General features: G+C 43.2%; 1 protein-coding gene across 7 annotated transcripts in view; it reads right to left on the bottom strand.

Annotated features, from left to right (window-relative positions):
* Positions 1–27,293, bottom strand: part of INVS (inversin) — a 519,828-nt gene that overhangs the window by 219,527 nt on the left and 273,008 nt on the right. For all 7 annotated transcript variants that reach the window (XM_033929645.1, XM_033929646.1, XM_033929648.1 and 4 more), the window contains exon 9: positions 17,980–18,151. In XM_033929645.1, the coding sequence (XP_033785536.1) occupies positions 17,980–18,151 (172 nt within the window). The remainder of the gene's footprint in view (positions 1–17,979; positions 18,152–27,293) is intronic.

Here is a 27,293-nt window from a genome sequence, read left to right as displayed (position 1 = left end):
CATCCTGATTAAGGAGGGAAATAGGCCGATAAGAACCCACCTGGGCCGGGTCCTTACCAGGCTTAGGCAACAGCTCAACATGGGCCATATTAGGAGTCCCCAATCCCTGACTCTCAGAGAGCGCATTAAACGCCCCCGCCAAAGCAGGAGAGATCTGATCCGACAGAATCTTGTAATACTCAGAGCCAAACCCATCGGGGCCCGGTGCCTTTGTCAACTTAAGCTTCTTAATACCAATCTGTATGTCCTCGGAACTAATAGGGGCATTCAGTTGCTCCAACTGGGCTGCTGTCAACCTAGGGAGCTTGAGCCCCTGAAAGAAAGCATCCCTATCAGCATCCGCGAACGGTCGGTTAGCATACAAAGATTCATAAAAATGAACGAATTGCTGTTGAATCTGCCGTTCCTGCGTGTAACAATTGCCCTTCGGGTCCCAGATGGACAGTATAGCCTGACGGATACGCGGAGGCCGGACCAAATTGGCCAACAATCTCCCTGTCTTACCCCCCCAGGCAAACAATTTATACCGTTGAAAATAGATATCGCGGGAAACCCGCTGCGTCAAGATTGTATCTATCTGCCGCCGGACAGTCAGCAAACAGAGTTTATCATCCGCCGAAAGAGAAGTTCAGTGGCGTGCCCTCAACTGCCAAAGCTCCCCCGATAGAGTCAGTAACTCCACATCCAGTGACTTCCGCTTGCGAGAGAGATAGGCAATAATGAACCCCCGCAGAACCGCCTTGGAAGCCTCCCAATAGGTCACGGGATGAACATCATCAGTGTTATTATGAGAACTATACTCCAACCACTGTTTCCGAAGATATTTATGAAAGTCAAGATCTCTATACAGGTAACACGGAAATTTCCAATGTCGCTCCTCAGGTTCCGGCGTAAACTGAAGCTCCATGACAACAGGTGCGTGGTCCAACAAAGGAACCTCCTCGATAGCTATCCCAGACACCTTGGGGAGCAGAGAGGGCGAAACCAGCATATAATCCAACCTAGCATATACATTGTGGGGGTGGGAATAAAAGGTATAAGTGCGTTCCATGGGATGCAAAATCCTCCAAATGTCCAACTGCAACTGACCAAGCAGAAAATTTACCCCCTTAGCTCCGTGGTCCCCGGCCACTGTCTTTGCCAGGCTACAGTCCAGGGCAGGATCCACAGTAATGTTGAAGTCCCCTCCCACCACCGGTTGGTAAGCAGGATACATGGCTATCTTGGCAAGCAAAGCTGAAAAAATTTATGATTATACACATTAGGAGCATACAAATTGCAGAATAACCAGTTGTGCCCCCATAGTTCCCCCAACACTATAACATAACATCCCTCCGGGTCTTGGAGGACCTTGTGAAGGTGGAAGGGCAGTTGTTTATGAACAAGTATTGCAACCCCTCGTTTCCTAGTACCAAATGAGGAATGATAGACCTCACCCACCCAATCCCTGCGAAGCTTGAGATGTTCTGCCGAGGAAATATGGGTTTCTTGCAAAATGCAATATCTGTTCCCCTCCGTTTGAACCAGGTCAGAACCTTCTTCCTCTTGACAGGAGAGTGGATCCCATCCACATTTAAAGTGGCTATAGTCAACTTAGTCATGTAGGAAAGAGACTTCCAGACTTCATAATAAGAAACCAAACTATAAAGTGGATAGAAAGCCCCCCAGCTAGGCCTCCCACCCAGATGAACTGGGACACCAGCACCCCAAAAAGGCCCCAGTGACTCAGAATCAAAACCAAATCCTCCCAAGGGTGAAGCACCACCACACATCCATTCCTCCCCCCCAGCCCACATGCACACCCACCACTCATACCAGCAGACATACACATCTATCAGCACCCCCCTACACCATTCCCATACTCCCAATCCCCCAGAGAACCCCATCTCCAAAGGCCCCCCCCAAAACTCCAGCCCCCCACATAACAGAAAAAACTAAGAACAAAAAACTGCACTCCCAAAAAAAGGAACATCCTAAAGGCCAGGGCTGAACTCTCATAGACCCACAGTCTCCCACAAAGACAGTCTGCGCCATTTCGGGAGAACGGTCAGCTGTCCCCGAAGCCCCCGCTGATCTCACCAGCAGTCCAGACCCACTAGGAACTAGTCCAAAAATACTTGCAGAAGGCAGAGACTAAAAGCACTGTATCCAGGAGCAGAAAATCCATCTCGCAGGACCAGAAACAAACCAGTGGCCCAAACGGAACACCAGGCCCAGAGCCTGCCAGACAGGGCCACATGCCTCCCGCTCAGGGCAACGAATGCCGATCAGAACTGTCCTCAATGGTCCGACGAGAACCAGGAACTGTCGCACATAGAACAGCGCGGCTGATAACAGATAAATTTAAACAGCTGGATCCGCCGCCTGGGCTCCGCCATTCGCTATTACTGGCAGGGAGTCCATAAAATGCTGTGCTGCAGCTCTGTCAGTGAAAGTTTGTGGCCTCCCATCTCTCCAGATGCGCAGAGACGCCGGGTACACAAGCGCAAACCGCACTCCCCGGCGATGAAGTGTGGAGCACATAAGCACTAAGAACAAAAACTCTGCCGAGTCAGACCATAGGTCCATCATGCCCAGCAGTTCGCTCCTACGGCGGCCCCCCAGGTCAATGACCTGTAGTGATCTATTACTCAAGAGTATTTTGTCTTGTATAGTAACCCTCTAATTGTACCCCTGGATTCCCTTACCCTTTAGGAACTCGTCCAATCCCTTTTTGAAACCCAAAACTGTACTCTGCTCAACTACCCCCTCTGGAAACGCATTCCAGGTGTCCACCACCCTCTGGGTGAAGAAGAACTTCCTAGCATTTGTTCTGAACCTATCTCCCTTCAATTTTTTTGAGTGTCCTCTAGTTTTTGTTGCCCCCGCCAGTCTGAAGAATTTGTCTCTCTCTACCTTCACTATACCCTTCATGACTTTATAAGTTTCTATCATATCCCCTCTAAGTCTCCGCTTTTCCAGGGATAAGAGCCCCAACTTCTCCAGCCTCTCAGCATACGAGAGGTTTTCCATGCCCTTTTATTATTTTTGTTGCTCTTCTCTGGACTCTCTCGAGTATCGCCATATCTTTCTTTAGGTACGGCGACCAGTACTGGACGCAGTACTCCAGATTGAGCAAAGTGGCGCCATTTCCTTGCGAAGGGAAGCCACACGTAAGGAATAATCATTGAACAGCAACATCTTTGTTCCTTCATATTCCAGCTGCCCAGATTTTCTAAAGGCTTGCAGGATAAGCTCTTTGTCCTTCCAATTAAGGTATCTAGCAATCGCTGCTCGAGGACAGTTGTTATCCCCCACGCTCTGGCCCATGCGGTGCGCCCGCTCGCAGGTGAACCCAGCTGCCGGCATCTCCAAACCAAGCCGCGTGGGGAGCCAAACTTGAAAAAAATTATAGAGATCCTGGTCCACCTGTAGCTCAGGCAACCCCACAACGCGTAAATTATTCCGGCGCTGGCGATTCTCCTGGTCATCCAGCCGGTCCATCAGTGTGGCCACCTGGGACTGCAGAGCAATCACACTCGCTCGGTCCTGCAGCGCTACATCCTCCCCATCAGACACCCTCTGCTCCTCCGCCGCTATTCGTCCCGCTTGCGCCTCAAAGCGCTCATGAATGCAGTCTACAGCCGACTGCAATTTATGTAGCCGTGGTCACCATGCGGGATATCTCCTGGGCCCATTCACCCCATTGCGCCGTAGCAGGAGCTGGAGTCGAGGACGCCACCATCTTGGGCAGAGAAACCGCTGTCTTGTGCTTTGGCGTTTTCGCCGATCTTACCGGCATTCCGGGCCGAAAGAAGCTGTCCTCCAGTCCCACACACGCCCTCCCATGCGCGGAACGGGCCGGGAAGCGCAGATTCAGAGGAACAGTCCAAAAAAGGTGAGTTAAGCCGGTGTTTGAAGACTGCGGGTCGGAGAGCTCACAAACTCACGTCTGCTCAAGTCAGACGCATCACGTGACCCCCCCCCCTATAAATTTTATAAAACTCAGCCCAAAGTCCATCTTGTCCTGAAGCCTTTTGGGTTGGGTTCCAACAGATTTGATTTTATCTTTTTTTTAAGTTCAAAATGTTTATTGGTTTTATATAACAAACAGTATATAAGCCTTTCTAGAATTTGTAGAGAATCTTAACATACATATTAGATGATGGCAGATACCTGTTACGGTCCATCTAGTCTGCCCAACAATATAAACTCATAACGTGTGATACGATACTACATATGCTTACTTGATTTTTCCTGCCATTTTCAGGGCATAGACCATAGAAGTCTGCCTGGCACTGGCTTTGCTTTATCTAAAGGTGGAAGATTCAGACTTACTAAATAAGTCTCAATTTCCAACAGTTCATATACAGAAAGGCTGCAAAAAAGTAATATAATATCCTTATTTTCCCCCGTTTACCTCCCCAACAGACTAAGAAATTAATCTAGCGATTCTCCTCCCATTACATAGTCAATTTAGCTAAGAGAGAACCACCCTTGTTACCATGGCAATATAGCTTCTATCTATAGTAAAAATGAATTTAGAGGCTCGTTGATGTAATAAACTGTTTAATGTGGCTTGGGAGACAAGCAAATTGCTCTTTATTAAATTGAGAGGTTACCACCTCATAGGTTTTAGATTGTTGACTAACTAGTCACTCTAATCTTAGAATCTTGTGATCCCTGGCCCTCTTCCTATGAGGCATATAGGCAATTAACTTCCCCCTCAACACTGCTTTGGCTGCTTCCCAGAATAAAGTTGGTGTCTCTCAGTGTTGAACATTAAGTTTCACATATTCCTGCCAAAAAAAAAAAATTTCTATCATGATATGGTGGTATAAATGAGCAGGAAATTTCCAGGACAAAAGCATTGCTACTTAGCATGTTCAATATCATCAAAGTGTTTCCTGCAATAACACTATGGACACTTTACTTCTGTTAAATGCCTGCAGAATCATATTTCATTTGGACAAGGCTATTACCAGGGCTCGAGTATAAATAGTCTGGAATTTGTTGTCGGAGAATGTGGTGAAATCAGTTAGCTTAATGTGGTTTAAAAAAGGTTTGAGCTAAATTCCTAAAAGGGAAGTCCATAGGCCATTATTGAGATGGCTTGGGGAAATCCACTGCTTATTCTTAGGATAAGCAGCATCAAATCTGTTTTATTACTTGGGATCTAGTTAGGTACTTGGGGCCTGGGTTGACCATAGTTGGAAACAGGATACTGGGCTTGATGGACCTCCGGTCTGTCCCAGTATGGCAATTCTTATGTTCTTATGTAACATCCCCTCCTCCCCCCAATCCAGGATACAATCCTAATCACTTTTATGAAACCTTTCAGTACCCTAGATGTATACCATCTGGTCCAGGTGATTTATCACTCTTTAACTTGTCAATTTGGCTTAGTAGGTCTTCCAGGTTCACTGAAATTTCTTTCAATTCCTTTGCATCATCACCCTTGAAAACCATTTCTGGTTCAGGTATATATTACATTTTCTTCTGTAAAGACTGAAGCAAATAATTAATTCATTCTCTCCGCTATGGCCTTACTCTCCCTGAGCACCCCTTTCACTCCTTGATCAGCCAATGGTCTCATGGAATCCCTCACAGGTTTTCTGCTTCTGATGTACCTAAAAAAATTATGAGTTTTTGCCTCTTTGGAAAGTTAGAAACATGATGGCAGATAAAGGCCAAATAGCCATCCAGTCTTCTCTTCCACACGATCCACTATCTCCTTTTCTCCCTAAGAGATCCCACATGCCTGTATCATGCTGTCTTAAATTCAGACACAATCTTTATCTCCACTGCCTTTACTGGGAGACTGTTCCATGCATCTACCACCCTTTTTGTAAAGAACTATTTTCTTACATTACTCCTGAGCCTATCACCTCTTAAAGTCATCCTATGCCCTCTCCTTCTGGAATTTTCCTTCATTTGAAAAAACTTCACCTTATATTAATGCCAGGGAAATATTTAAAAATCTCTATCATATTCCATCTTTCCCTTCTTTCTTCTAGAATATAGAATATTAAGATCTCCAAGTCTGTCCCTATAAGAATTATGACATAGGCCATAAACCAATTTTGAAGCAGCCCTCTGGACCGACTCTATCTTCTTTATATTTTTTTGAAGGTGCAGTCTCCAAAATTGCACACAATATTCCAAATGGGGCCTTATCAGAGACTTATACAACGGCATTATCACCTCCCTTTTCCTACTGGACATTCCTCTCCTTATGTACCCAAGCATCTTCCTGGCTTTGACTGTCGCCTTTTCTACCTGTTTTGCCACCTTGAGATCAACAGACAAAATCAAGTTTCTCGTCAAATTCTTTTTTAGCTTTCTTTGCATCTAACTTGTCACTTCTTATGTCTCTCTTTTTTTCTTCATTTGGATCCTTCCCATTTTTTAAAGGATGTTTCTTAGGCTCTAATAGCCTCTTTCACGTCACCTTTTTAACCCTGCCAGCTCTCGTTTTCTCTTCTTTTCACCTTTGTTAATATGTGAAATCTGGTATGGGCTTCCATGATGCTATTTTTAAATAACATCCATGCCTGGTTTACAGTCTTAAACTTTGCCACCAATTCTTTTAGTTTCTTTTTAACAATTTTCCTCATTTTATCATAGTCACCCTTTCGAAAATTAAATGCCGCTACAGTAGATTTCTTTAGTGACGTCACTCCAAATAGCTCAAATTTGATCACGTTTTGATCACTGTTCCCAGTGGATTCAACATATTTCCTCCTGTACTATGCCCTGCATTCTACTAAGGACCAAATCTAAAATATCATCTGCTCTTGTAGGTTCCTGGACTAGTTGCTCCAAGAAGCAGTGATTTATGACGTCTAGAAATTTTACCTCCCTAGCATGCCCTGATTTAACATTTATCCAGTCAACGTTGGGGTAACTGAAATCATTCACATTAAAAATATATCCAATGTTAGAGTTCACACAAATTCATACTTTGCACACTTTTACACTATCACTTTCACTTGTGGGGAAAAAAGCTTCAGATTGAAAGAGCTCTCAAACCATTAGACCAATGCATGGTACATATAAATGAATGGGCTCACATTCTTTCATAAGTTTAAAAAAAATGTCAAAAAATTCCACATGAATACAGTCTTATATATATATATATATATATATACATACATACACAGTCACATTCTCATGTTAGTATAATCCACAAACCTATTCATGCAAAAAAAGAGTTGTGAAAAAATCTCTTGACATCACAAACCGTTGCTTCAGGTACAAATTATAATGCTTCAAATCCACTGGCATTCTTCTGAAAATATCAAGTGGTTTTTGAACTATGAAATGGAAACCCCATCGGGTGATATTTTGCGACTTGGAGGTGGCAAAATTTGGACAGATAAATGATGATGTTTGATTATGAATGCTGAATATGGAACAGTGTTTTGAACTGAAATTTGCCCTTCCTAAGTGCAAACTTTTATCATACTTCATTCCTGTTTCATGTTTTGTGAGTCTGTATTGATGTGGAAGTTTTTGTTTTTTTTAAACTTTTGAAAAAGAGAGGTCACGTGATGCGGTAAGTCGGGAAGGATGTGAGTTGCCTGAGCTCCTGGGCCCTGGGTCAGAATTGTTAATTTAACCATGCTAAAATATTCTCTGCACTTCTCAATCGGCACGGATCCTGGTGCCCGGTGCATAGACAAATATATCACACGATCCAGCGCAGATATGGCTACCAAATTAAATAAAAAAGATAAAGATTGAAACTGCGCTGGAGAGAACAAGATGGCGCCGGGTGCGGGTGCCGATATCAGCCAGTTTTTGGAGGAAGCCTTGCAGGACATCACTCGCGCAGTAACAATGGTGATGTAACCAGGCTTAGATTGTCTTTCCGAACAATTGCAACATTTAGAATCGCTAATCACAGAGCCTACCTGCCGCACGATAGAATTGGGGATGAGAGTTTCCATGTTGGATGATTGGCAGGCCGGTAGGCGGAAGAGCTTCGAGAGCTGCAGGAGCTAACTAAAGTACAGACTGAGCGCCTTGAAGATTTGGAAAATCGCTCTCACTGCTCCAATCTCCGTATTTTGGGTATTCCAGAGATACTGGCAGATTCTTCATTACTGGAGCAATTGGAGACTTCGTTAACAGATACTTTCCCGCTTCGGGAGGGTTTGGGGCCCCTTCAGCTGGAGTGTGCCCATCGACTGGGGCATTTACAAATGCGGGAAACATGCCCGAGATTGGTCATCATTAAACTTCTAAATTAAAACCATAAGGTGGAGATTCTGAAAAAATATAAAGCGCTCAAGGACAAGTTACAATATGATTCTTCACCTGTCCGTATCTTTCAAGACTACTCAGTGGCGCTGACAGAGAAACACAAGCCCTTTTATACGTTGTGTGGGAAGTTATCAGAGAAGAAGATTCGATTCATGTTCATTTACCCTGCAATACTACGGATCTTTAGTCATGGAGTTTGGAAAACCTTATCTACCTTACATCAATACTCACTTGGAGCAGGGGGACTCTCCCCCTTGAGAATCTTCTTTTACTAGGCCTGAGTGGCCGTTTTGTTTACTATTACAGTGCAGTGCCATAGCGGTGAGTTGAAGGCCACTACTTGGTCAGAGGTTTGACTGTTTTGTTTGTTGTGTTCTACTTGTTTTAGAGCTGTACTATGCTCCTGGTCCACTGTTTCTCTTGACTTATTCTGGGTTTACTTTGAACAGGCAAAAATCTGTGGTGTTAGCCTTACTGGCTACATTGTAGGATTCCTGGGAGAGGGAGTTTCCCTTTTCTTGGGCTACCGCATCTTTGAAATATTTGGGGGTCGTGTTGCCCAGGGATTTGTCCCAGTTATGCGCATAGAATTTTGATGTCCTATTGCGTAACACCTTAACTACGATACGTATTTGGGCATCCTTTCCACTGGTAGGGTGGTCCTTTACAACATGGTTCTCTTTCCATGCTAGTTGTACCGATTTCAGGTGCTACCCCTATTGAATACTCGTAACCAGGAGATGAAACTAATTGCAGGGATCCAGAGGTTTTTATGGGGTGGACGGAGGGCACGGCTCTCTTATGCCCGCTCCTGTATACCCTGAGAGCAAGGGGGTTATGGGTTGCTAAATATAAAATGGTATGCCCTGGCATGTCAAGTGTGACATATTAATGACTGGTTCAGGGGTACTTCTTATTTTTCAGCTACTCTGTTGGAAACCTCTTTACTATACCCTACTCATTTCAGTAGTATGTTGCATGCCACAGCTCTAAGCCTTAGCAAAGTTATTTCTGCATATCTTGTTTTTGCTCTGGCTTGTAGGACCTGGTGTTGGCTATACTGTGCTCTCCATGTTTTCTTTAAATCTTCTCCTTACCTACCTCTTCAAGAGGAACAGGGATTTTGTACCAGGTACCCAATGTCAAGCCTTCAAATCTTGGAAAACTATGGGTTTACAATTTCTATTTCAACTGTTTGATGATGAAGGTACTCTTTACACGTTTGCACAGTTACAAGACATCTATGTGTTACCCAGTTCTGATGTATTTCATTATTTTCAGGTTAGACATTATATACATTCTTTGTTCCCTGAATCAATGACAGAAGCAACTTGGGAGGTGATCTCTGAAATGTTCAGCTTTTTAGCACAAAACATCATCCCACTTTGTTTCCATCATGTTGGCTTATTGGAACGTCAGCTGGGGGCAAACTTTGAGATTCTAGTGGGACTCTGGGCTGAGGACTTACATTGTACACTTTTGGAGCAGCATATTAGTAGAGCTTTGAAGAACACTCTCAAATCGACGACTGATATTACCCATTGAGAACTCCAACATAAATTTTTACTTCGCCTTTATATATCTCCTACACGCGCTTATCGGAAGTGTATCAGTCAGTCCCATTGTTGTCTTAAGTGTTCTACCTCCTAGGTCTCTCTGGGCCATCAATTCTGGTGTTGTCTGAGAGTTTTTGCTTTTTGGATGGCCTTAGGCAGCTATGTCTCGACTTTATGGAATCGCAGCTGGACTCCTATACCAGCATCTTTATTTGGACAATACAAGATCGTGACTCCTAAACCACGGGGAATGACAGCCTTTGTGGACCAAGTCATGCTGCTGGGCAAGAAAGCCATATTGTGCATGTAGTTAACTCCTGAGGCACCACTGGCGTTCTCTGCTGATACTTCAAGCGGCCTTGGAGCGTCGATGTATTTCAGATCTTGATTCCCCATCATGACGCGGTTTTTGTGCGTTGTGGGAACCATTTTGGACTGATCTCATGCCGCAGGCATGCAGCAGAATATTGAATATGTAACACTGATGCCAGGCTAATCTTTTTTCTTTTGCAGGATTGCCACATGGATTGTTGGGTGGGGGGGAAGGTTGGGGAATACCGTGCTACTGGTGGTTGGTTATTTTGGATTCTGTAATGATAGTTTGCTATTTGTGTTTTGTTGATACCAATAAAAAGCATTTAAACATAAACTTATGAAAGAATGTGAGTCCATTCATTTATAAAATAATAATAATAATAATTTTATTCTTATATACCGCCTTACCCAGCGAGTTCTAAGCGGTTCACATCAATTAGGTTAGGATCCGCATTGACATGCAGATTTACAACAATTTATCAGGTTTACAACAAATTTAGCCGAACTTGGCAGATGAAGAAGGAAGAAGGTAGAAGAGAGGGGAGAAAGAAGCGATCGTGAAGGAGGAGATGAGCCGAGCGAAGGGCCAGGCGATGCCGGAAGGGGACGGTTAAGGGTCTTGTTTGCTGAATAGGTGAGTTTTGAGTAGTTTTCTGAAGCCGAGGTAAGTAGGAGCCTCGAGTATCATTTGGGCTAGCCATGGGTTCAGCTTGGCTGCTTGGAAGGCGAAGGTTTTGTCTAGGAATCTTTTGAGATGACACAACTTTAGCGAAGGGAAGGCGAACAGCTGAATTCTGCGGGATTTCTTGTTGGTGCAGTAAAGGTTAAAGTGGGAATTGATGTATCTTGGCGAAAAGCCATTTACCGATTTGTAGCAGAATCATGCGAACTTGAAAAGCACTCTGGATTCAAATGGCAGCCAGTGGAGTTGGTGGTAAAACGGAGTGATATGTTCCCATTTCTTTAGGCCATAGATGAGGTGAATGGCGGTGTTTTGGATCATTTTTAGTCTCCTGGTAGTTTTCTTCGTGGAGTTCAGGTAGATAATATTGCAGTAGTCTAGAATGCTGAGAATGGAGGATTGCACTAGTAGGCGGAAAGAGGTGTCAACAAAGTATTTTTTTATGGTGCGGAGTTTCCAAAGTGCCGAGAAGCATTTCCATGCATTGGTCTAATGGTTTGAAAGCTCTTTCAATCTGAGGCTTTTTTCTCCAAAAGTGAAAGTGTGCAAAGTATGAATTTGTGTGAGCTCTAATGTTGCGTATATATTTATATTTTTTGTGAATGATTAGATATCCAACTTCCTCTATTTCTAAAGAGGAAGTAATTGAAATCACCCATTATTATACTGTTGCCCAATTTCCCAGCTTTCCTAATCTCTGAAAACATTTCTTCATTTGTCTGCTCATTCTTTCCCGGGGAACGGTAGTATAACCCTACCTGTATATTCATTTCCTTCACACATGGAATTTCTATCCCTATGGATTCCACACTGCTATCTATGTCATGCAGAATATTTATTTTGTTTGATTCATTTCCCTCTTTAACATATAGCACAACACCCCCTCCAATTTGATATACTCTATACCAGGGGTGGGCAAACTTTTTGACTCATGGGTCACAATGGGTTCTTAAATTTGACAGAGGGTTGGGTGACCGGGGGGGTGCTTGGTGACCGGGAGAGGGGGGGCAGTGCCCGGGTGACCGGGTTTTGATGCGCTGCAGAATGAAGATGGTAAGAGAAAGGGCTAAGGCAGAAAGAAAGAATCCCCCCCCCCCCAAAAAAAAAAAAGCAGACTGATCTCTGGTTTCTGCTTTCATCTTTTCACTCTCTTCCTTCCAGCATCTTCCCTCTCTTCAATCCAGCATCTGCCCCTTCCATCCACTGTCTTCCCTCTCCCCCTTCCATATGGTATCTGCCTTCTTTCTATGCTCCTCTCTCCTTTCCATTCAGCCTGCGCCTCCCTCTCCTTTTTTCATGATTCATTCCAGCTTCACTGGGCAGTAGCAGATGGGTAGTGTTGGAGGCAGAGGATCGCATTTGATGCGACAACAGTGACAACATCAAATTTATATTGTGCAGAAGAAAGGCCCAGCTATCTACTTCTGTATTCTGCCATGAAAACTTGATGATATCATTAAGGGCTCCTTTTACTAAGGTGCGCTAGCATTTTTAGTGCATGCATGAAATTACCACACACTACACCGCGCGGTACGCTTCTAGAATAACGTCAGCTCAATGCTGGTGTTAAGGTCTAGTGCATGGAAATTTAGCGCACGCTATTCTACGCGTTAAGGCCCTAACACATCTTAGTAAAAGGAGCCCTAAGTTGCTAAGAATTGAACATGAGTCAATGGCACCTAACAACAACAACAATAATAATAATAATTTATTTTCTTGTATACTGCTCCAACAGTTCTGGGCAGTTCACAACAGTAAATTGAAACATTTCAGTTAAAAAAAATACAATTTCAAAAACACACAACAACGGTAAATACCACATCAATTAAAATACAGCATCTAATTAAAAAATTCATTAAAAATACATAGCCTAATAAAAACACCACTATAAGTATATAAATAAGAATCAGCATTATTATTTTTCAAATAAATAAGTTTTCAGTAGTTTCCTAAATGTAAGGTAAGAAGAAGCTTGAGCAATCAACGGGCTCATCCAGGAGTTCATCTTCCCCACCTGATATTCCAATGTCCTGTCCAAAAAAGTCTTGTAACGACAGGCCCTAGTGGTAGAGAAGATGAATATACCTGAATTTCTGGTACGTTTTTTGGAAGTGAACAATTTCAGATAAGCTACCAAATAGGAGGGTAATAAACCAAAAAGAGCCTTATAGCAGATACACCCAAACTTAAAAAACACTGGCCCCAAAAGGCAGTCAATGCAATCTGGCATATAAAGGACTAACATGATCATATTTTTTGAGCTAAAGATCAGGCGAACTGCAGCATTCTGAACTAGATAAAGTCTTAATAAAATCTTTTTTGGTAACCCCCAAATAAACAATATTGCAATAATCCAAGGTAGACAGTACAATAGACTGGACCAACAGCCGGAAGGCCTCCATATCAAAATACTTCTTAATTGTTCTCAACTTCCATAATAGTGCATAACTTTTTTGATTAATAAAAGTTAAGCTGTGATCCAGAATTATTCCCAATATTTTCAAAATTGGCACTAATTCAAAGCTTTGACCCTTCTTTGTGATATAATTTGTAACCAGGTAGCATGGTGTCCTATTGACTGTCCTCCTTCCACCAGGTCTCTGAGATGCCTATTATATGTATTTCATCATTCAGTACTATATACTCTAAATCTCTTATTTTATTTTTTTAGACTTCTAGTATTTGTATACAGACACTTCAAATTGTGTTTTTTTCCTTGTATCTACAGGCTGCTGAGAAAATGACAGGTATAATTTGAGTCCTTTAATCTGCCTTCCTCTTAAACATTCCTGGTCTCTTTCATCATTATTGAAACCTCTCCATTGAGACTCCCAATTATAGTTGAGATGAGATGGCTTCCATTGTAGAAACTTCCTGGACAAGGATGTAAATATTTTTTTATAGTATATATTGGGCACATATACATTACATATCAAAAATCAATATTCTACTATTACTTGTGCCATTATGCCATTATATAATGTCCATCCTTTCAAACCACTGCTTTGTGCTGTTCTAGCATCAGATTCTTATTAACTACTTATTAAACATCCTGCCTTCCTACTGAAATCCAAGGCTGCAAAGCAGTCACCCACTCATCATGTTTTCAACTTGATATTGAACATACAAAGTTGTCTCCTGCAACAACACTATGGACATTCTTTCTGTTAAGTGTCTGCAGAATCGCATTTCATTTGGACAAGGAGAATAATTACAACCCTCCCCCCACTTCACACAAGCATTCCAAGATACAATCTTAATCATTTTTATATAACCCCTCCTACTAAATTTATCCAGATACAAAGCTTGCATCCAATCTTCCTAACTAAAAAGGTAGATATGGGTTCTTATAAACATCCATACACCAAGTTCACGTACCCATCCCCCCATTACTAAATTCGCCTTTGGAATTATACCAACCCAAATCCCTGAAAGAAAAAGGACCCACATTTCCTTCAGCTTAATGAACCCTCCTCCCCTAAATCTAGAATCAAAATTAGGCTCTGGCCACATCCATATATCCCCAATTCTCCACCAACTAGTTCTATTAGGACAATAACAGAAACCCACAGCTTCTCACCCCCAACCTCACTGCACACATCAAACAAGTATTTAGACATATATATCATCCCAAACTACTGATGACAAAGGTACAGTAAGTATTTTAGAATGCACTCTTGCTCAGTTAAAATAGTCTCTACTCCTCCAAAAATTCACTTAAAAGTGAGATCACTACAATTAACAGTTACTTGTAAACTAAAGGACAAGGAACCCCCTAATTATTTACAGATTGGGTTTCCCTGAAGAACAGAGGGCTATCCTCAACTTAGCAAGGAGCCAATTATTATGCCAATTATTCTGTAGCAAGCCAAGTATTCATGCATTAGTAGAAAATGATCCAAAAGAGGTAGCAAAGCCAAATAAATGGCATAAACCAGGGAGTGGTGCAACAAGTCGTATCAAGAACAGCCAAACAAATGCTGTATTCAGTTAGGACATGCACTCCCAAAGCTTGTTTTTATAAACATAGGAGTCCCATAACTACCGTGTTTCCCTGAAAATAAGACAATGTCTTATATTCATTTGGGGGCCAAAAAAAGCATCTAGGTCTTATTTTCGGGGTATGCACATGATCATCTCTCCCTTCCTCGTCACCCCAATTATTCCTCTTTCCTTTCTCTCCCCCACATGTGCAGCATCTTCCCTCCCCTCCCCCTGTGAAACATAAGTTTGCCCAACTTCTATCCTTCCATTCCTCCCATCCCTCGTGCAGCATAATCCTTGCCCAGCTTCTAACCTTCCCACCCTCCCATCCCTCATGCAGCATAACCCTTGCCCAGCTTCTAACCTTCCCACCCTCCCATCCCTCCAGCATAACCTTCCCTCCCTCTCATCCCTTGTGCAGCAGAACCCTTGAGCGGCGGTGGGAGGGGGGGGACGGGTTGAAGAGTTGCCGGTGAATCTCGGGACTAAGGCTAATTTTTGGGGTAGGGCTTATATTAAGACCTACCCCGAAAATGATGCTAGGTCTTATTTTCGGGATAGGTCTTATTTTCAGGGAAACACAGTGTAACATTCTAACAGTGTAAGATTCTAACAATGTGCTAGTACTGTGCCATAGCAGAAAGTCTTCCTGCACATTATTATATAAGGTGAATTCTCCAGAAGTCACTTCCTACATGGGACACACCATTCCTTAAACAGGGGATAGTACAAATACATCCTCAATTTCATTAATGATACTCAAGATCCTCAAAGCTTTGATATCTATTATCCTGCAAACCTGTGTTAGTTAAGGGATTTCATTTCCAACTGGACCCACCAAAATGAAGGCCCTCCCCTCAAACTTTCCTCATCTAGACTCCCACCCCAAACCAAAAGGACTTCCTAGTAGCCAACCCTCTGCTTGAAAGTTTCCTGTCCCCCAACTGAAAATTCATCCCCAAGTCAGAAACGCCCCGTCCACATAGGTTTACCAGATGTCCAGATTTACTCGGACATGTTCTGTTTTTAGAGGGCATGTCCGGGTGCCCTCCCACCCAAGATACCCTCCCGCCCAAGATGAGCAGGCTGAGGGGGGAAGGGGGGCTAGGGATGGGTCTAGGGATCTGGAATTTACCTACGTAAAATCTGGCAACCCTAAGGCCACACAAATGGCTCCCTCCCCTTAGGCCTATGTTAATGAAATGCCTGGTGTCTAGTAGTCTAGACACTAGCAATCTCCAGTTGTTCCTGCCAGCATCTACATCCAAAATGGCACCAGTGAGCCCTTGTAGTTGTTTTACAGTACTACTGATTGGTAGTCTGTTTCTGTGCCTTTATACTGAAACATGACCCACTGCAGTACTACCACAAGAACACTGCTAGGGGTTAACAGCTCCATTTTGAATGAAAGCACTGGTAAGGGCAGGAGTGAATGGGGATTGCTTCTGCCTGGACCATTAGACACTAGGAATTTTACTAAGATAGGCCTGGAGGTCCTTCAGAAGTGTGGAGTGGGGGACTGGAGGGGGGATGCTACTTTAGAAATGGTTTTCGTTTGAGGGAAAGGAACCTTTCGGGTAAGGAGGAGTTGGCTTCTAGGGGGACCTTTCAGGTTGGGAGTCAATTGGGGAGGCACTTGATTTGTGGTGAGACTAAGTGGGGCTTATAGCTTGGGGCATTCTAGCCACTGCGATACTATTACTATTTATCATTTCTATAGCGTTGAAAGGTATATACAGTGCTGTACATTTAACATGTAATACAAGGCCCCTGCTCAAAAGAGCTAACAATTTAATTTTGACAGCAATACAGGACATATAGGGGCTGGGGAGTTTGTTGCAGACAGAATGGTAGGATGGACATAGGTATCGTACGGTGAGTGGGAGTTAGAAGTAAGCTTGGATTTGAAAACTGCTAGAAATGGAGCCTGGTGTAATTAATGATTCAGGCAGTCTGTTCCAGGCATAGGGTGCAGCAAGATAGAACAGATGGAGTCTGGAGCTGACAGTGGAGAAGAGTACAAATAAGAGGGTTTGACCTAATGAATGAAGTTCAAGGGGGGGGAGCATAAGGGAAGATAAGTGAGGAGAGATATTGAAGGGCTGAAGCTACTGTATATTGATCCCTTTAACATGTGGCCCAGGAGCATTATGCCACACCTTGGTGGCCCAATGGAATTATGCGGCTTCTCAGGTGGCTCACAATCAGCATTATCTATTTTTCACAGGAGTCAGCAACCTTCAGTTCTGAAATATCTCAGGTTAGTGACTCCCATGACAAATCAAAGTGAAGTAAAATCTTGCCTTTTATCGCATCTTGATAATTTCCCCCCTACATATTAGCCTAGAGGTTTTTATACTTAACCTATTATGAATTTCCCTTAGGGCCTTTTTTTTAAATCAAGCCGAATAGTGTGGGCTGCTATGGTAAATGCACCAAAGCCCATAGGGATTGGATGGGCTTCAGTGCGTTTACCATGAGGTACTTGCTACAACCACTTGATAAAAGAGAGCCTCAGTTTTTTAAAAATATTTTTTTGATCGACTATCTTTATAAAATAGACATAATATAGGCAAAGATTATTTTGACATTTTCATATAGGTAACCTGTTATAAAATTAACCTCAATAGTGACAGTCAGGATTATTATAGCTTTGAAGATAAAAATACAAAACATTACTAAAATGTAATTTTTCTTAAGTTATAGAATTAGTACAATTAACAGCAACATGGGTCATTTATGTTTCTTCAATTTACATATCCATGATGGTAAAACCATAGAAGAAAGCAAAAAAGCTGATTCAATCACTATAAATGCTGTGATTTCTAGAAGAAATACAGTTCAATTTCTATTTTATAGTCTGAGAAAAAAAGGCTAAACTATTTTATGCTTGAATCTCCTGATTTAATGTGCTTCCTTCGTGCTGCTGCAAAACATTATGCAAATTAAACAAAATAATTTCTTCCTCCAGATGTGCCATCCTGTTGCAGCTAATTCTTTGTTATTTGATTCAAAAATTTTTGAAGCATCGGTGTTTTAAGTAAATATTAGATTCTCCCATTTTATAAACATCGACAATGTTAATTTAAAGAAATTTTGAAGTCTCTAGATATTAACCAATAATTTTGTTTTTCAATTAAATTACAACTAAAAATGTGAAAATTTTATTGCTTTTTGTTGTACCTGTTACCTTACCTGTGCCACCATATTTGTCTGCCATGTTTAGATCAATGTCATGTTTTAAATTCAGCATTGTCCTGATCACATCATTGCTGCCTTTTCCAGCTGCCCACATGAAGGCTGTTCTTCCTTCAAGGTCTGAGTCATCTTTCACTGAGGGGTGTTTCAAGAACACTTTCACTGTTTCCTGCAATAAAATGAATCTAAATAAGAATGCAGTAGGAAATGTATTACAATACTTATTTTGTAAAGATAGAGGCGATCTTCACAGCTAACTTTCTTCTAATGTTTAGTACGCTGAAATTTTATACAGTAATTTGGATAGATTTTAAAATGTATTAAATACAAAACAGTATGGGGCTAATAATAATTAAAAAAAAAAAGTCTAAAAAAGTCTAAAAAAAAAGCCTGATCGTCCAAGTACCCATAATCAAAGCTGGTTTTAGACATATCTAAAACCAGCTGAGGCCTTTCCCCTGCCTCTAAACACAGAGGCGTGTTTAAAGGAGGGGAAAGGGTGGGAGGTGGGCCGACCTACACCTAGGAGTACAGCAGGTATAACCAAAAGTTTAGGCAGGTTGTCTAGTTGGCACTTATACGTTTTGACTTAGACCAAGTCAAAACAGGTATAAGTGCCGAAAAAGGGGCCACTTAGCTGATCGCTGCAACTCAGTGGCCCCAGCATCCTGTCTACCGCCTACTGAAACTATTGTTGCAGGAGAGATGGCTCATCTCTCCTGCCCCGATGGTGATCGCCCACCCCCCTCCGAACCGCGGCACTTCGGGATGAGCATTGCAGCAGGGCATCTCCCCTGCTGGCGATCCTCACCCCGAAGTGCCGCGGTTCAGAGGGGGGTTCGCGATCGCCATCGCAGCAGGAGAGATGAGCCATCTCTCCTGCAGTGATCAGCCCTCCCCCGCGACTACAATTGGGCAGGAGGGAGCCCAAGCCCTCCTGCCCGGCAGCACCCCCACCCCCCCGCCGATTATGATCGGGCAGGAGAGAGCCCAAGCCCTCCTGCCCGGTGGCACCCCCATCCCCTGCCAATTACGATTGGGCAGGAGGGAGCCCAAGCTCTCCTGCCTGGCGATACCCCGAACCCCAGACTACGATCGGGGCAAGAGGGAACCCAAGCCCTCTTGCCCCGGTGACTCCCCACGCGACCCCCCCTACAAGATCGGGCAGGAGGGATCCCAACCCCTCCTGCCCAGGCGAACCCCCTACCCCCACCCCACTAAAATACAGGCAGGAGGGATCCCCCGATCGCCCCGCCAAACCCCCTATCGCCCCCCTACCGACCCACGAGACCCCCCCGCCAACCCCTCGATCCCCCCACCCCCAATCCCCCCCAATCGTTGGCCAGACAGAAAGGTGTCAAGTCCGTCCGTCCAGCAGGCCAGCCATCCCTTCAATGGCTGACCTTAGGGCCTGATTGGCCTAGGTGGCTCAAACCCCGCCCACAGGTAGGCACATGGATAAGGGTGACAACAGGACTAGACAAGAGAACTTATAAGAAGTCACTGTAACTGACAAGAATCATGTCTTGATGCAAATTCTGCTGATATGTGACTATCTTCAGAGAAAGTTGAAGGCCAAGATGGTCCTACATAATAGCGGCAACCAGAAAGTGGCATGCATGTGCAGAGAAGTAGCTTCTTGTAATTACTAAGCTGAAGAAGCTATCTCATAATGGTTCTGTCAGTAGCATCACTCAGGTTCAAAGACTTGCTATGCTGCTTGACCTTGGAGAAAGGACTTTCCGTTATGATAGTTCCCTTCCTTCCATCCATCCTTCCTTCAAAGTGGCTAGATGGTTTCATATGTGCAATCTATGACATCCAGCACTGATGGAAAATGGGCCATTTCATAGAAATTAGTAATTATTTATATATTCTGATGGCAGGTAATATAGTCTAAAATGTGAGTAAGAAAGATCTTTAGGAATCTAGTGGTGCAGATTTGTTGCTCTGGTTGAGGCCTGAAGTGACTGCCTAAACAGACTGGAAAATGCCAATGGCTAAAATGGCAAGGGCTTTTGAGGATCTTTAGATGGGCTGGCATAAGCTGTCCCTTCTGTATGGTATAGTCGATGAGAGGCTTGAACTGCAGAGATGGAAGTTGGCTACCTTGTCAAAGTGGAACCTGATGGGGGCATTGGCCATTTGTGAGGTCTAGAAATTGGGACATGGACTATATATGCTGCCTCCTAGCACTCTTCTGTGCTATGTAAGCCTAGTGCAATATGGCCTAAATAAACCATTTGTTTAAGTCACTCATTCTTGCTTCCTCAGTCCTTGCACCTGTATCCTATATGGTTCTCTAGTGGCATCCAGGTATTCACAATAATAACAGGTCACACTCAGACACATACTCAGTGAGTGAAACACAAGCACACACCACAGGTAGCCCCAGACAGTCATACCTGATTGCATGGTGCCAAACATAGAACTGGGGAGAAGCAAGGCATGGATGGTGGGGGGGCACTGAGGGCATGATTGGGAATGGCTACAAGGGAGTATGAAGAGTTCAAGAAACAGAGCAAAACAATAAAAGGTAGCTAAGCACATAGATGACAATCAGACAATTGAACCACAACTAAATTTCCTTCATCCATCAACACCACAGCTCTAGGCCCAAAAGACAAGTGAGTTTGACATTTGTGTATGATTTATAGCAGGGAATGTGTAACACTTTCTCAAATAACACCCCAAAATGTCACAAATGACAGAGCTGAGTACACCTGTCTGAATGAAAGAAAAAAAACCTCAGGATCTAGGTGAGCAATTATGCCACCTACCTATCACCAACCACATTGGCATAAAAAGCTTTCATTGAAAAGGGTTCAAAGCTACATGTGAAACAAGTAGTGCAAAAATCTATGAAGCAAGTGCAAAAAATGCTACAACTCTTTCCACAGCTCACATGTAATCACTGTTTCACTTAAATATTAATGATTACTGCGGATGGGCAGACTAGATGGGCCATTTGGCCTTTATCTGCCATCATGTTTCTAAGACAGATTCTAAAGCAACTATATATCATTGATATATATCTAACATAGGTCATCTTATACATTTTCAATATGTTAGCCATAGACTACATATATATGTTAAGTGGCAAGAGCGTAGATTTCTGAGATACTCCAAACAGCCTTCTTCACATGATAAATGGCCACACACCTTTACTCTTACATGCCAATTTGACAGAAAAGAATGAAGCCTATCATAGTAGCCCTCACCATTAAAATACTATGATCTGTTGTCTCAAACACTGCAAAAAGATCTAGCAAAATTTATACCAAGGAAGCCCCACATTCTACCACAGACAAAAGTGTCAGATAAAGAGACTAATTCTGCCATGTCAGTCCTAAAATTAGCCAAAATACTGATTGAAACTGATCCAATGAGAGTATTACTAAACATGATCTTGTGTGGTTTGAAATAAACTTGCAGGAAGGTGAGAAAAGGCGATTAAGGGCTCCTTTTACTAAGCTGCGATAGCGGTTTTAGCACGTGCAGAATTGCCCCCGCGCACTAGACGCTAACGCCAGCATTGAGCTTCCGTTAGTTTTAGCCACATAGCGTGGGTTTAGCGCGCGCTAAAATTCTGCACGTGCTAAAAATGCTATCGCAGCTTAGTAAAAGGAGCCCTAAAGCTCTACCCCTGGGGGCATGTCAAGATGGTGGACTGACCTGCTGTCGGCATTCTGAGGAGGAAAACTGTTGTATTTCTTCTTTAGGTTTTCTTGTTTGAAAATGCCTCACTGTGAAAGTGAATCCACTGTTAGCACTCTCTCAGAAGCAATCGCCTCTTCAACAGTCCCTCGACTGCTTTGTGGTTAGGATTTCGAGTTCCACAATGCGAAGGTGCCCAGCTGTTGGAAAAGAAGGAGATTCTGTTCCCTTTGGGCTTGATACATTGTTGTCTCCCCCAGCAGTTCAACATCCACTGTACCCAACATCAACATGGGATTCAACGGTTTTCTCATCTGAGGTGGAAGGAGCTGAGGTTGAGACTCCGAGCGATGGAATCGAGTACTGATTTGGATGGATGAGGGCTGAAAGCAGCTGTTGAATGTCCCGTGGTAGTAACTCGATATGATATAGAAGGCAATTCAAGGTTTGAATGAAACGGTATCATTATTATTAGGTGTTTATATACCGCCTATCAAGGTTATCTAAGCGGTTTTACTATCAGGTACTCAAGCATTTTCTCTATCTGTCCCGGTGGGCTCACAATTTATCTAACGTACCTAAGTCAATTCAAAAAACTGCACTTTTAGTAAGAGTTGATTTATTGTCACAAGCTTTGGAATTCTCTAAACAAGCAGGTGAAAGCTTCTGAACAGTTTATAGGAGATATAAAAGAACTTAAAAAATCTACAATAGCTGTTATGAAGGATAATATAGTGTTACATCAGAAAATTGAGAATATAGAGAACTATAATAGAAGATTAAATTTAAAAGTTCTGAAATTTCCTAGATCTGAGGGAATAACCCCTGTGGATTTCTTTAAAAATATCTTGTGGAAGTTTTGAAACTTTCCTCCTCCTCCAATATTCCTCCATTAAACAAGGTGTATTTGCCTTTTTCCTTAAGAAGTTCAGGGACTCAAACAGGAACAAGAATTCAGACTCAATTGAAAGGAAATATATTACAGAATTTGTCAGCATTATTGGGAGAATCTATTTCTGAGGTCTCTGATAGCGCCACACTCCTTGTATCATTTGTTAATAAAAGTGATCTCATTTTGGCTCTCAAACAATTCTTCTAGAATTCATAAATTTTCTGCAGACAAAAGGTTTGGATTTTCCCGGATTTAACAAAAACTACGCAAGATAAGAGGAATCTGTTCTTAGCTTCAAGAGAAGATATTGGGGCTCTTGGAGCCTCTTTTCTTTTAGTATACCCATGTAAATATACGAGGCTGAAATATGTTTGTTTGGGTGTTTTGAGCCACAACATATAAAAACCTTCCTAGAAATGAAGATCACTGGAGTTAATATATTATCTAAAGTTCATTTATAGCTTCCTGGAGCTATAAAAACCCTGAAGGTTGCGGACAGGGTTTGCCCGACATAAATACAGTAAGCAAACGCCGGAGAAACAAAAAACCACAATGGTTCAGCAAGGAAATTTCGGACCTCATAAAAAAGAAAAAAGAAGCATTTATCACCTACAAACATCTTGAGAAAAGAGAGGCAAAAGAAGACTATCTGGTCAGATCTAAGGCTGTCAAAAAGGCAGTCAGGGAAGCCAAACTTCAAACAGAGGAAGATCTGGCACGGAATATAAAAAAAGGGGACAAATCCTTTTTCAGGTACATTAGCGACAGGAAGAGAAACAAAGATGGGATAGTACGCCTTAGGCAGTCAGACGGAAACTACGCAGAATCAGATTATACCAAGGCAGAACTGCTAAACGAATACTTCTGCTCAGTATTCACCTGTGAAGCGCCAGGAGCTGGTCCGCAACTACAGATAAGAGACATGATTCATGTTTCATGATTACGAGTTTACACCCAGTAGTGTCTACCACGAACTTTCAAGACTCAAAGTAGACAAAGCCATGGGACCTGACAATCTACACCCCAGGGTACTCAGAGAACTGAGTGAAGTTCTGGCTGAACCACTATCCGTGCTCTTCAATCTTTCCATGCGCACGGGAAAAGTACCCCTAGACTGGAAAACAGCTAACGTAATTCCACTCCATAAAAAGGGCTGCAGAACAGAGGCAGAAAATTACAGACCGGTGAGTCTTACATCCATAGTGTGCAAACTCATGGAAACACTGATCAAGCAGAAACTCGACGAGATTCTAGACGAAGAAAATTTACGAGATCCACACCAACATGGATTTACCAGGGGAAGGTCCTGCCAATCTAATCTGATTGACTTCTTTGACTGGGTGACCAGTCGTCTGGATGCCGGGGAGTCCCTGGATGTGATATATTTGGACTTCAGCAAAGCTTTTGATAGCGTCCCACACCGCAGGCTGTTGAACAAACTAAAATCGATGGGATTAGGGGATACATTCACTGCATGGGTAAAGGATTGGTTAGATGGTAGGCTTCAAAGGGTAATGGTAAACGGTACCCCCTCCAAAACATCAGCAGTAACGAGTGGAGTGCCTCAGGGCTACGTCTTAGGGCCGATTCTATTCAATTTATTCATAGGAGATTTGACCCAAGGGCTTAGAGGAAAAGTATCACTGTTTGCCGACGACGCCAAACTATGCAACATAGTAGGCAAAGGCAGTGTTCCTGACTTTATGATGCAAGACCTACAGAAATTGGAACAGTGGTCATCAACTTGGCAGCTAGGCTTCAATGCTAAAAAATGTAAAGTAATGCACCTAGGCAAAAAAAATCCACACAGAACTTACTCACTAAATGGTGAAACCTTGTCCAGGACCACGGTGGAACGTGATTTAGGAGTGATCATTAGCGATGATATGAAGGCTGCCAATCAGGTGGAGAAGGCTTCGTCCAGGGCAAGACAAATGATGGGCTGCATCCGGAGGGGTTTTGTCAGCAGAAAACCTGAAGTCATAATGCCACTGTACAGATCCATGATGAGACCCCATCTCGAGTATTGTGTTCAATTCTGGAGACCACACTACCGGAAAGATGTGTTGAGAGTTGAGTCGGTTCAGCGTATGGCTACCAGGATGGTCTTGGGGCTCAGGGATCTCACGTATGAGGAAAGGTTAAAAAAATTGCGGATGTACTCACTGGAGGAGCGAAGAGAGAGGGGGGACATGATTGAGACCTTTAAGTATATCACAGGGCATATAGAGGTGAAAGATGGTATCTTCAGTCTTACAGGGCCCTCGGTAACCAGAGGGCACTCGCTGAAAATCAGGGGAGGGAAGTTTCAAGGTGATGCTAGGAAGTATTTCTTCACCGAAAGGGTGGTCGATCATTGGAACGAGCTGCCTCAGCAGGTGATTGAGGCCAGCAGCGTGTTGGATTTCAAGAGGAAATGGGATATTCACGTGGGATCTATAAGGGAGTAGAAGTCAGGGAGTGGGTCGTTGGTATGGGCAGACTCGATGGGCTGTGGCCCTTTTCTGCCGTCAATTTCTATGTTTCTATGTTTCTATGTGGTGGGTTTTGAGGGTCTATTTTTGCTCTTTGCTTTGACAAGGGGCTGATTTGATAAATCCACCAATCTTCTGCTCCTTAATTCCTAGAAAGGAGGGAAGATTTTCAGCATTGTGAAATTATAGTTTTTTGTGTTTGGCCCAAAGACTGCTTGAGACTGAACTTGTGCTTTGTTCTGTTGATGCCACTATTTAATAGGACTTACCTGGGACATAAGTTGAACACTCAGGAGTTGATCAGACCAGGCTGGTGAGTGCAGCATTGTTTTTTTGTTACAATTATTGTTGCTGATACCTTTGGACTCTTTTTCCTTTGTATTTTGTGCCAAGACTGGATTTTAAATAAATTTGATTTCATTATTTTGGGTACTTACCTGTGTGGTGCCATTCTGACCATTATCCACGGGGTAAGCTCTCCACAACAGGGACTTCCTCCCTCTTGGGGAAGCACCCTGGGGCTAGATAGTAGTTGTGTGCCAGTCCCTGCCTTGCTTTAAGGGACGGCCATGCTACAATGTCAAAGAGATGCTGCAAAGTAGTGAAAACCTTTGACTCACTTTCCGGCCGATCTTCCAGCAAGTCCAGAAACAAATCCAGAGGTAGGCCCCTCCCGAATGTTGTCCCGCATCCATTTATCTGAGGACATGCAAGTCCACTTCTAGTAAAACCCATAGGAAATAATGGTTTTGCTCACAGTTTCAGCAGTGCCAGCCTGTCAGTAGTTCCACAACAGCTAAATAGAGGAAAAGGATTTTCTGCCTCAGAATAGCTCCAATTTGACCACACTTGAAATCTTCAGACTGTCAGTCAGCGGGATACAAACTGAAATCTCCGCCTCAACTGATCCTCTCCATGTGATCAGGGGCGGGAAACAGAGCCTACACCTTGAAACCCATGGGGGTTTCGCTCTGGACGTATACAGCCTGCACTTAAACTACATGACAAGGTCAGCGGGCAAGCGAACTCCCAGGGGAATGGACCCTGAGTCCAAGAAGGGTGGCACACAGCAGGCTGGCTCCACAGATCCACCAAAGTTTTTCAGTGAAGCAGCAGTCCGGCTCAGCAGGACTGCATCCTTTCCTCCAACAGGGGACCACCGGAAAGGGGTCTCAAGCCACTGAAAAAGTGAAATTCAAGCAAAAAAATAAGAAATAGAAGCAGAGCAATTCAAAAGATCTGCACGGATTGCTTGCAGAAATTGAAACTGGATATAGCTCTAGCTCTCAGTCTAAGGGGAAGGAGCATATGCTCAGAAAAGGGTTGGATTTCTGCAACTCCCAGATTGCGGGTTGGGATTGAACACCTAGCAAATGGAATCTGGAAGGGACGCAACAGAATGTGAAATTCTTGGACCGGTGCAAGATGAACCAAAGCGAAAGCATTTGCAAAGAATGTTTTCATTAATCAAGAACAAAAGTCGGAGGTTCGAAGACAAGTAGATATTGTCATAATTTCAACAATAAACACTGCTGACTAGCGATTTGGCAGCATTATTCCCATGACCCACCGAGCAGCTTCCGGGAAACCAAAGTCTATCTGTGTGGATAGAAGAACTATGTGGGTGGAGTTGGAGCCCCCTAACCAGAGTGAGAGGGGGGGAGAAGTATAAAAGGGCAAAGAGGAGACAAAGCAGAGCTTTTGGTCATCCTGATTCTCCTGCCAGAGCCCTAGTGCAGAGGGAGACTCCTGAAAACGCTGACAGCTTGCAGAGGAAAAGTCCATGTGGGTTTGCTAGAAGAGGAGACAGCAGAATGTTTCAGATTGGCAGGAAAATAGTGTGGTCCTGGACTGAGGAGCAACAGTGGGACCTAGAATGACCCACTGAGGGAGTGAACTGGGATTTTGCATCATCAGGAGAAGACAGAAAAAGAATTGTGTGGACACCCATCTCTGTGGGGAAATGTGAGTTTGAGAGACCCTGTTTACAGCAGAACCTGTGTGGAGTGTTTCAGCTTGCTGGGAAGATAGCACAGTCCCAGACTGAAGGAAGAGGGTGAGATCGGAGTGGCTCAGCGTGTGTACAAAAGAAGTTGTATGGAGAGTTTAGGAAACAGATTGGAGGAAACATTTGTATTTACTGTGTTTTAAAGCTTTTATCATCTGCTATAGTCATTTAAGAATAGAACAGTAAATAGTTTGTGAGTTTTGCACCTGAAATCACGTTTCAAGTAAAGTATCAGTTATCCATTCCACCTTGCTCTTTGTTAAAAGATAAACCCACTCTT

The sequence above is a fragment of the Geotrypetes seraphini genome, chromosome 2, assembly GCF_902459505.1.
Source record: "Geotrypetes seraphini chromosome 2, aGeoSer1.1, whole genome shotgun sequence".
NCBI classification, from domain to species: Eukaryota; Metazoa; Chordata; class Amphibia; order Gymnophiona; family Dermophiidae; genus Geotrypetes; species Geotrypetes seraphini.
This window is presented reverse-complemented; position numbering and strand designations above follow the sequence as displayed.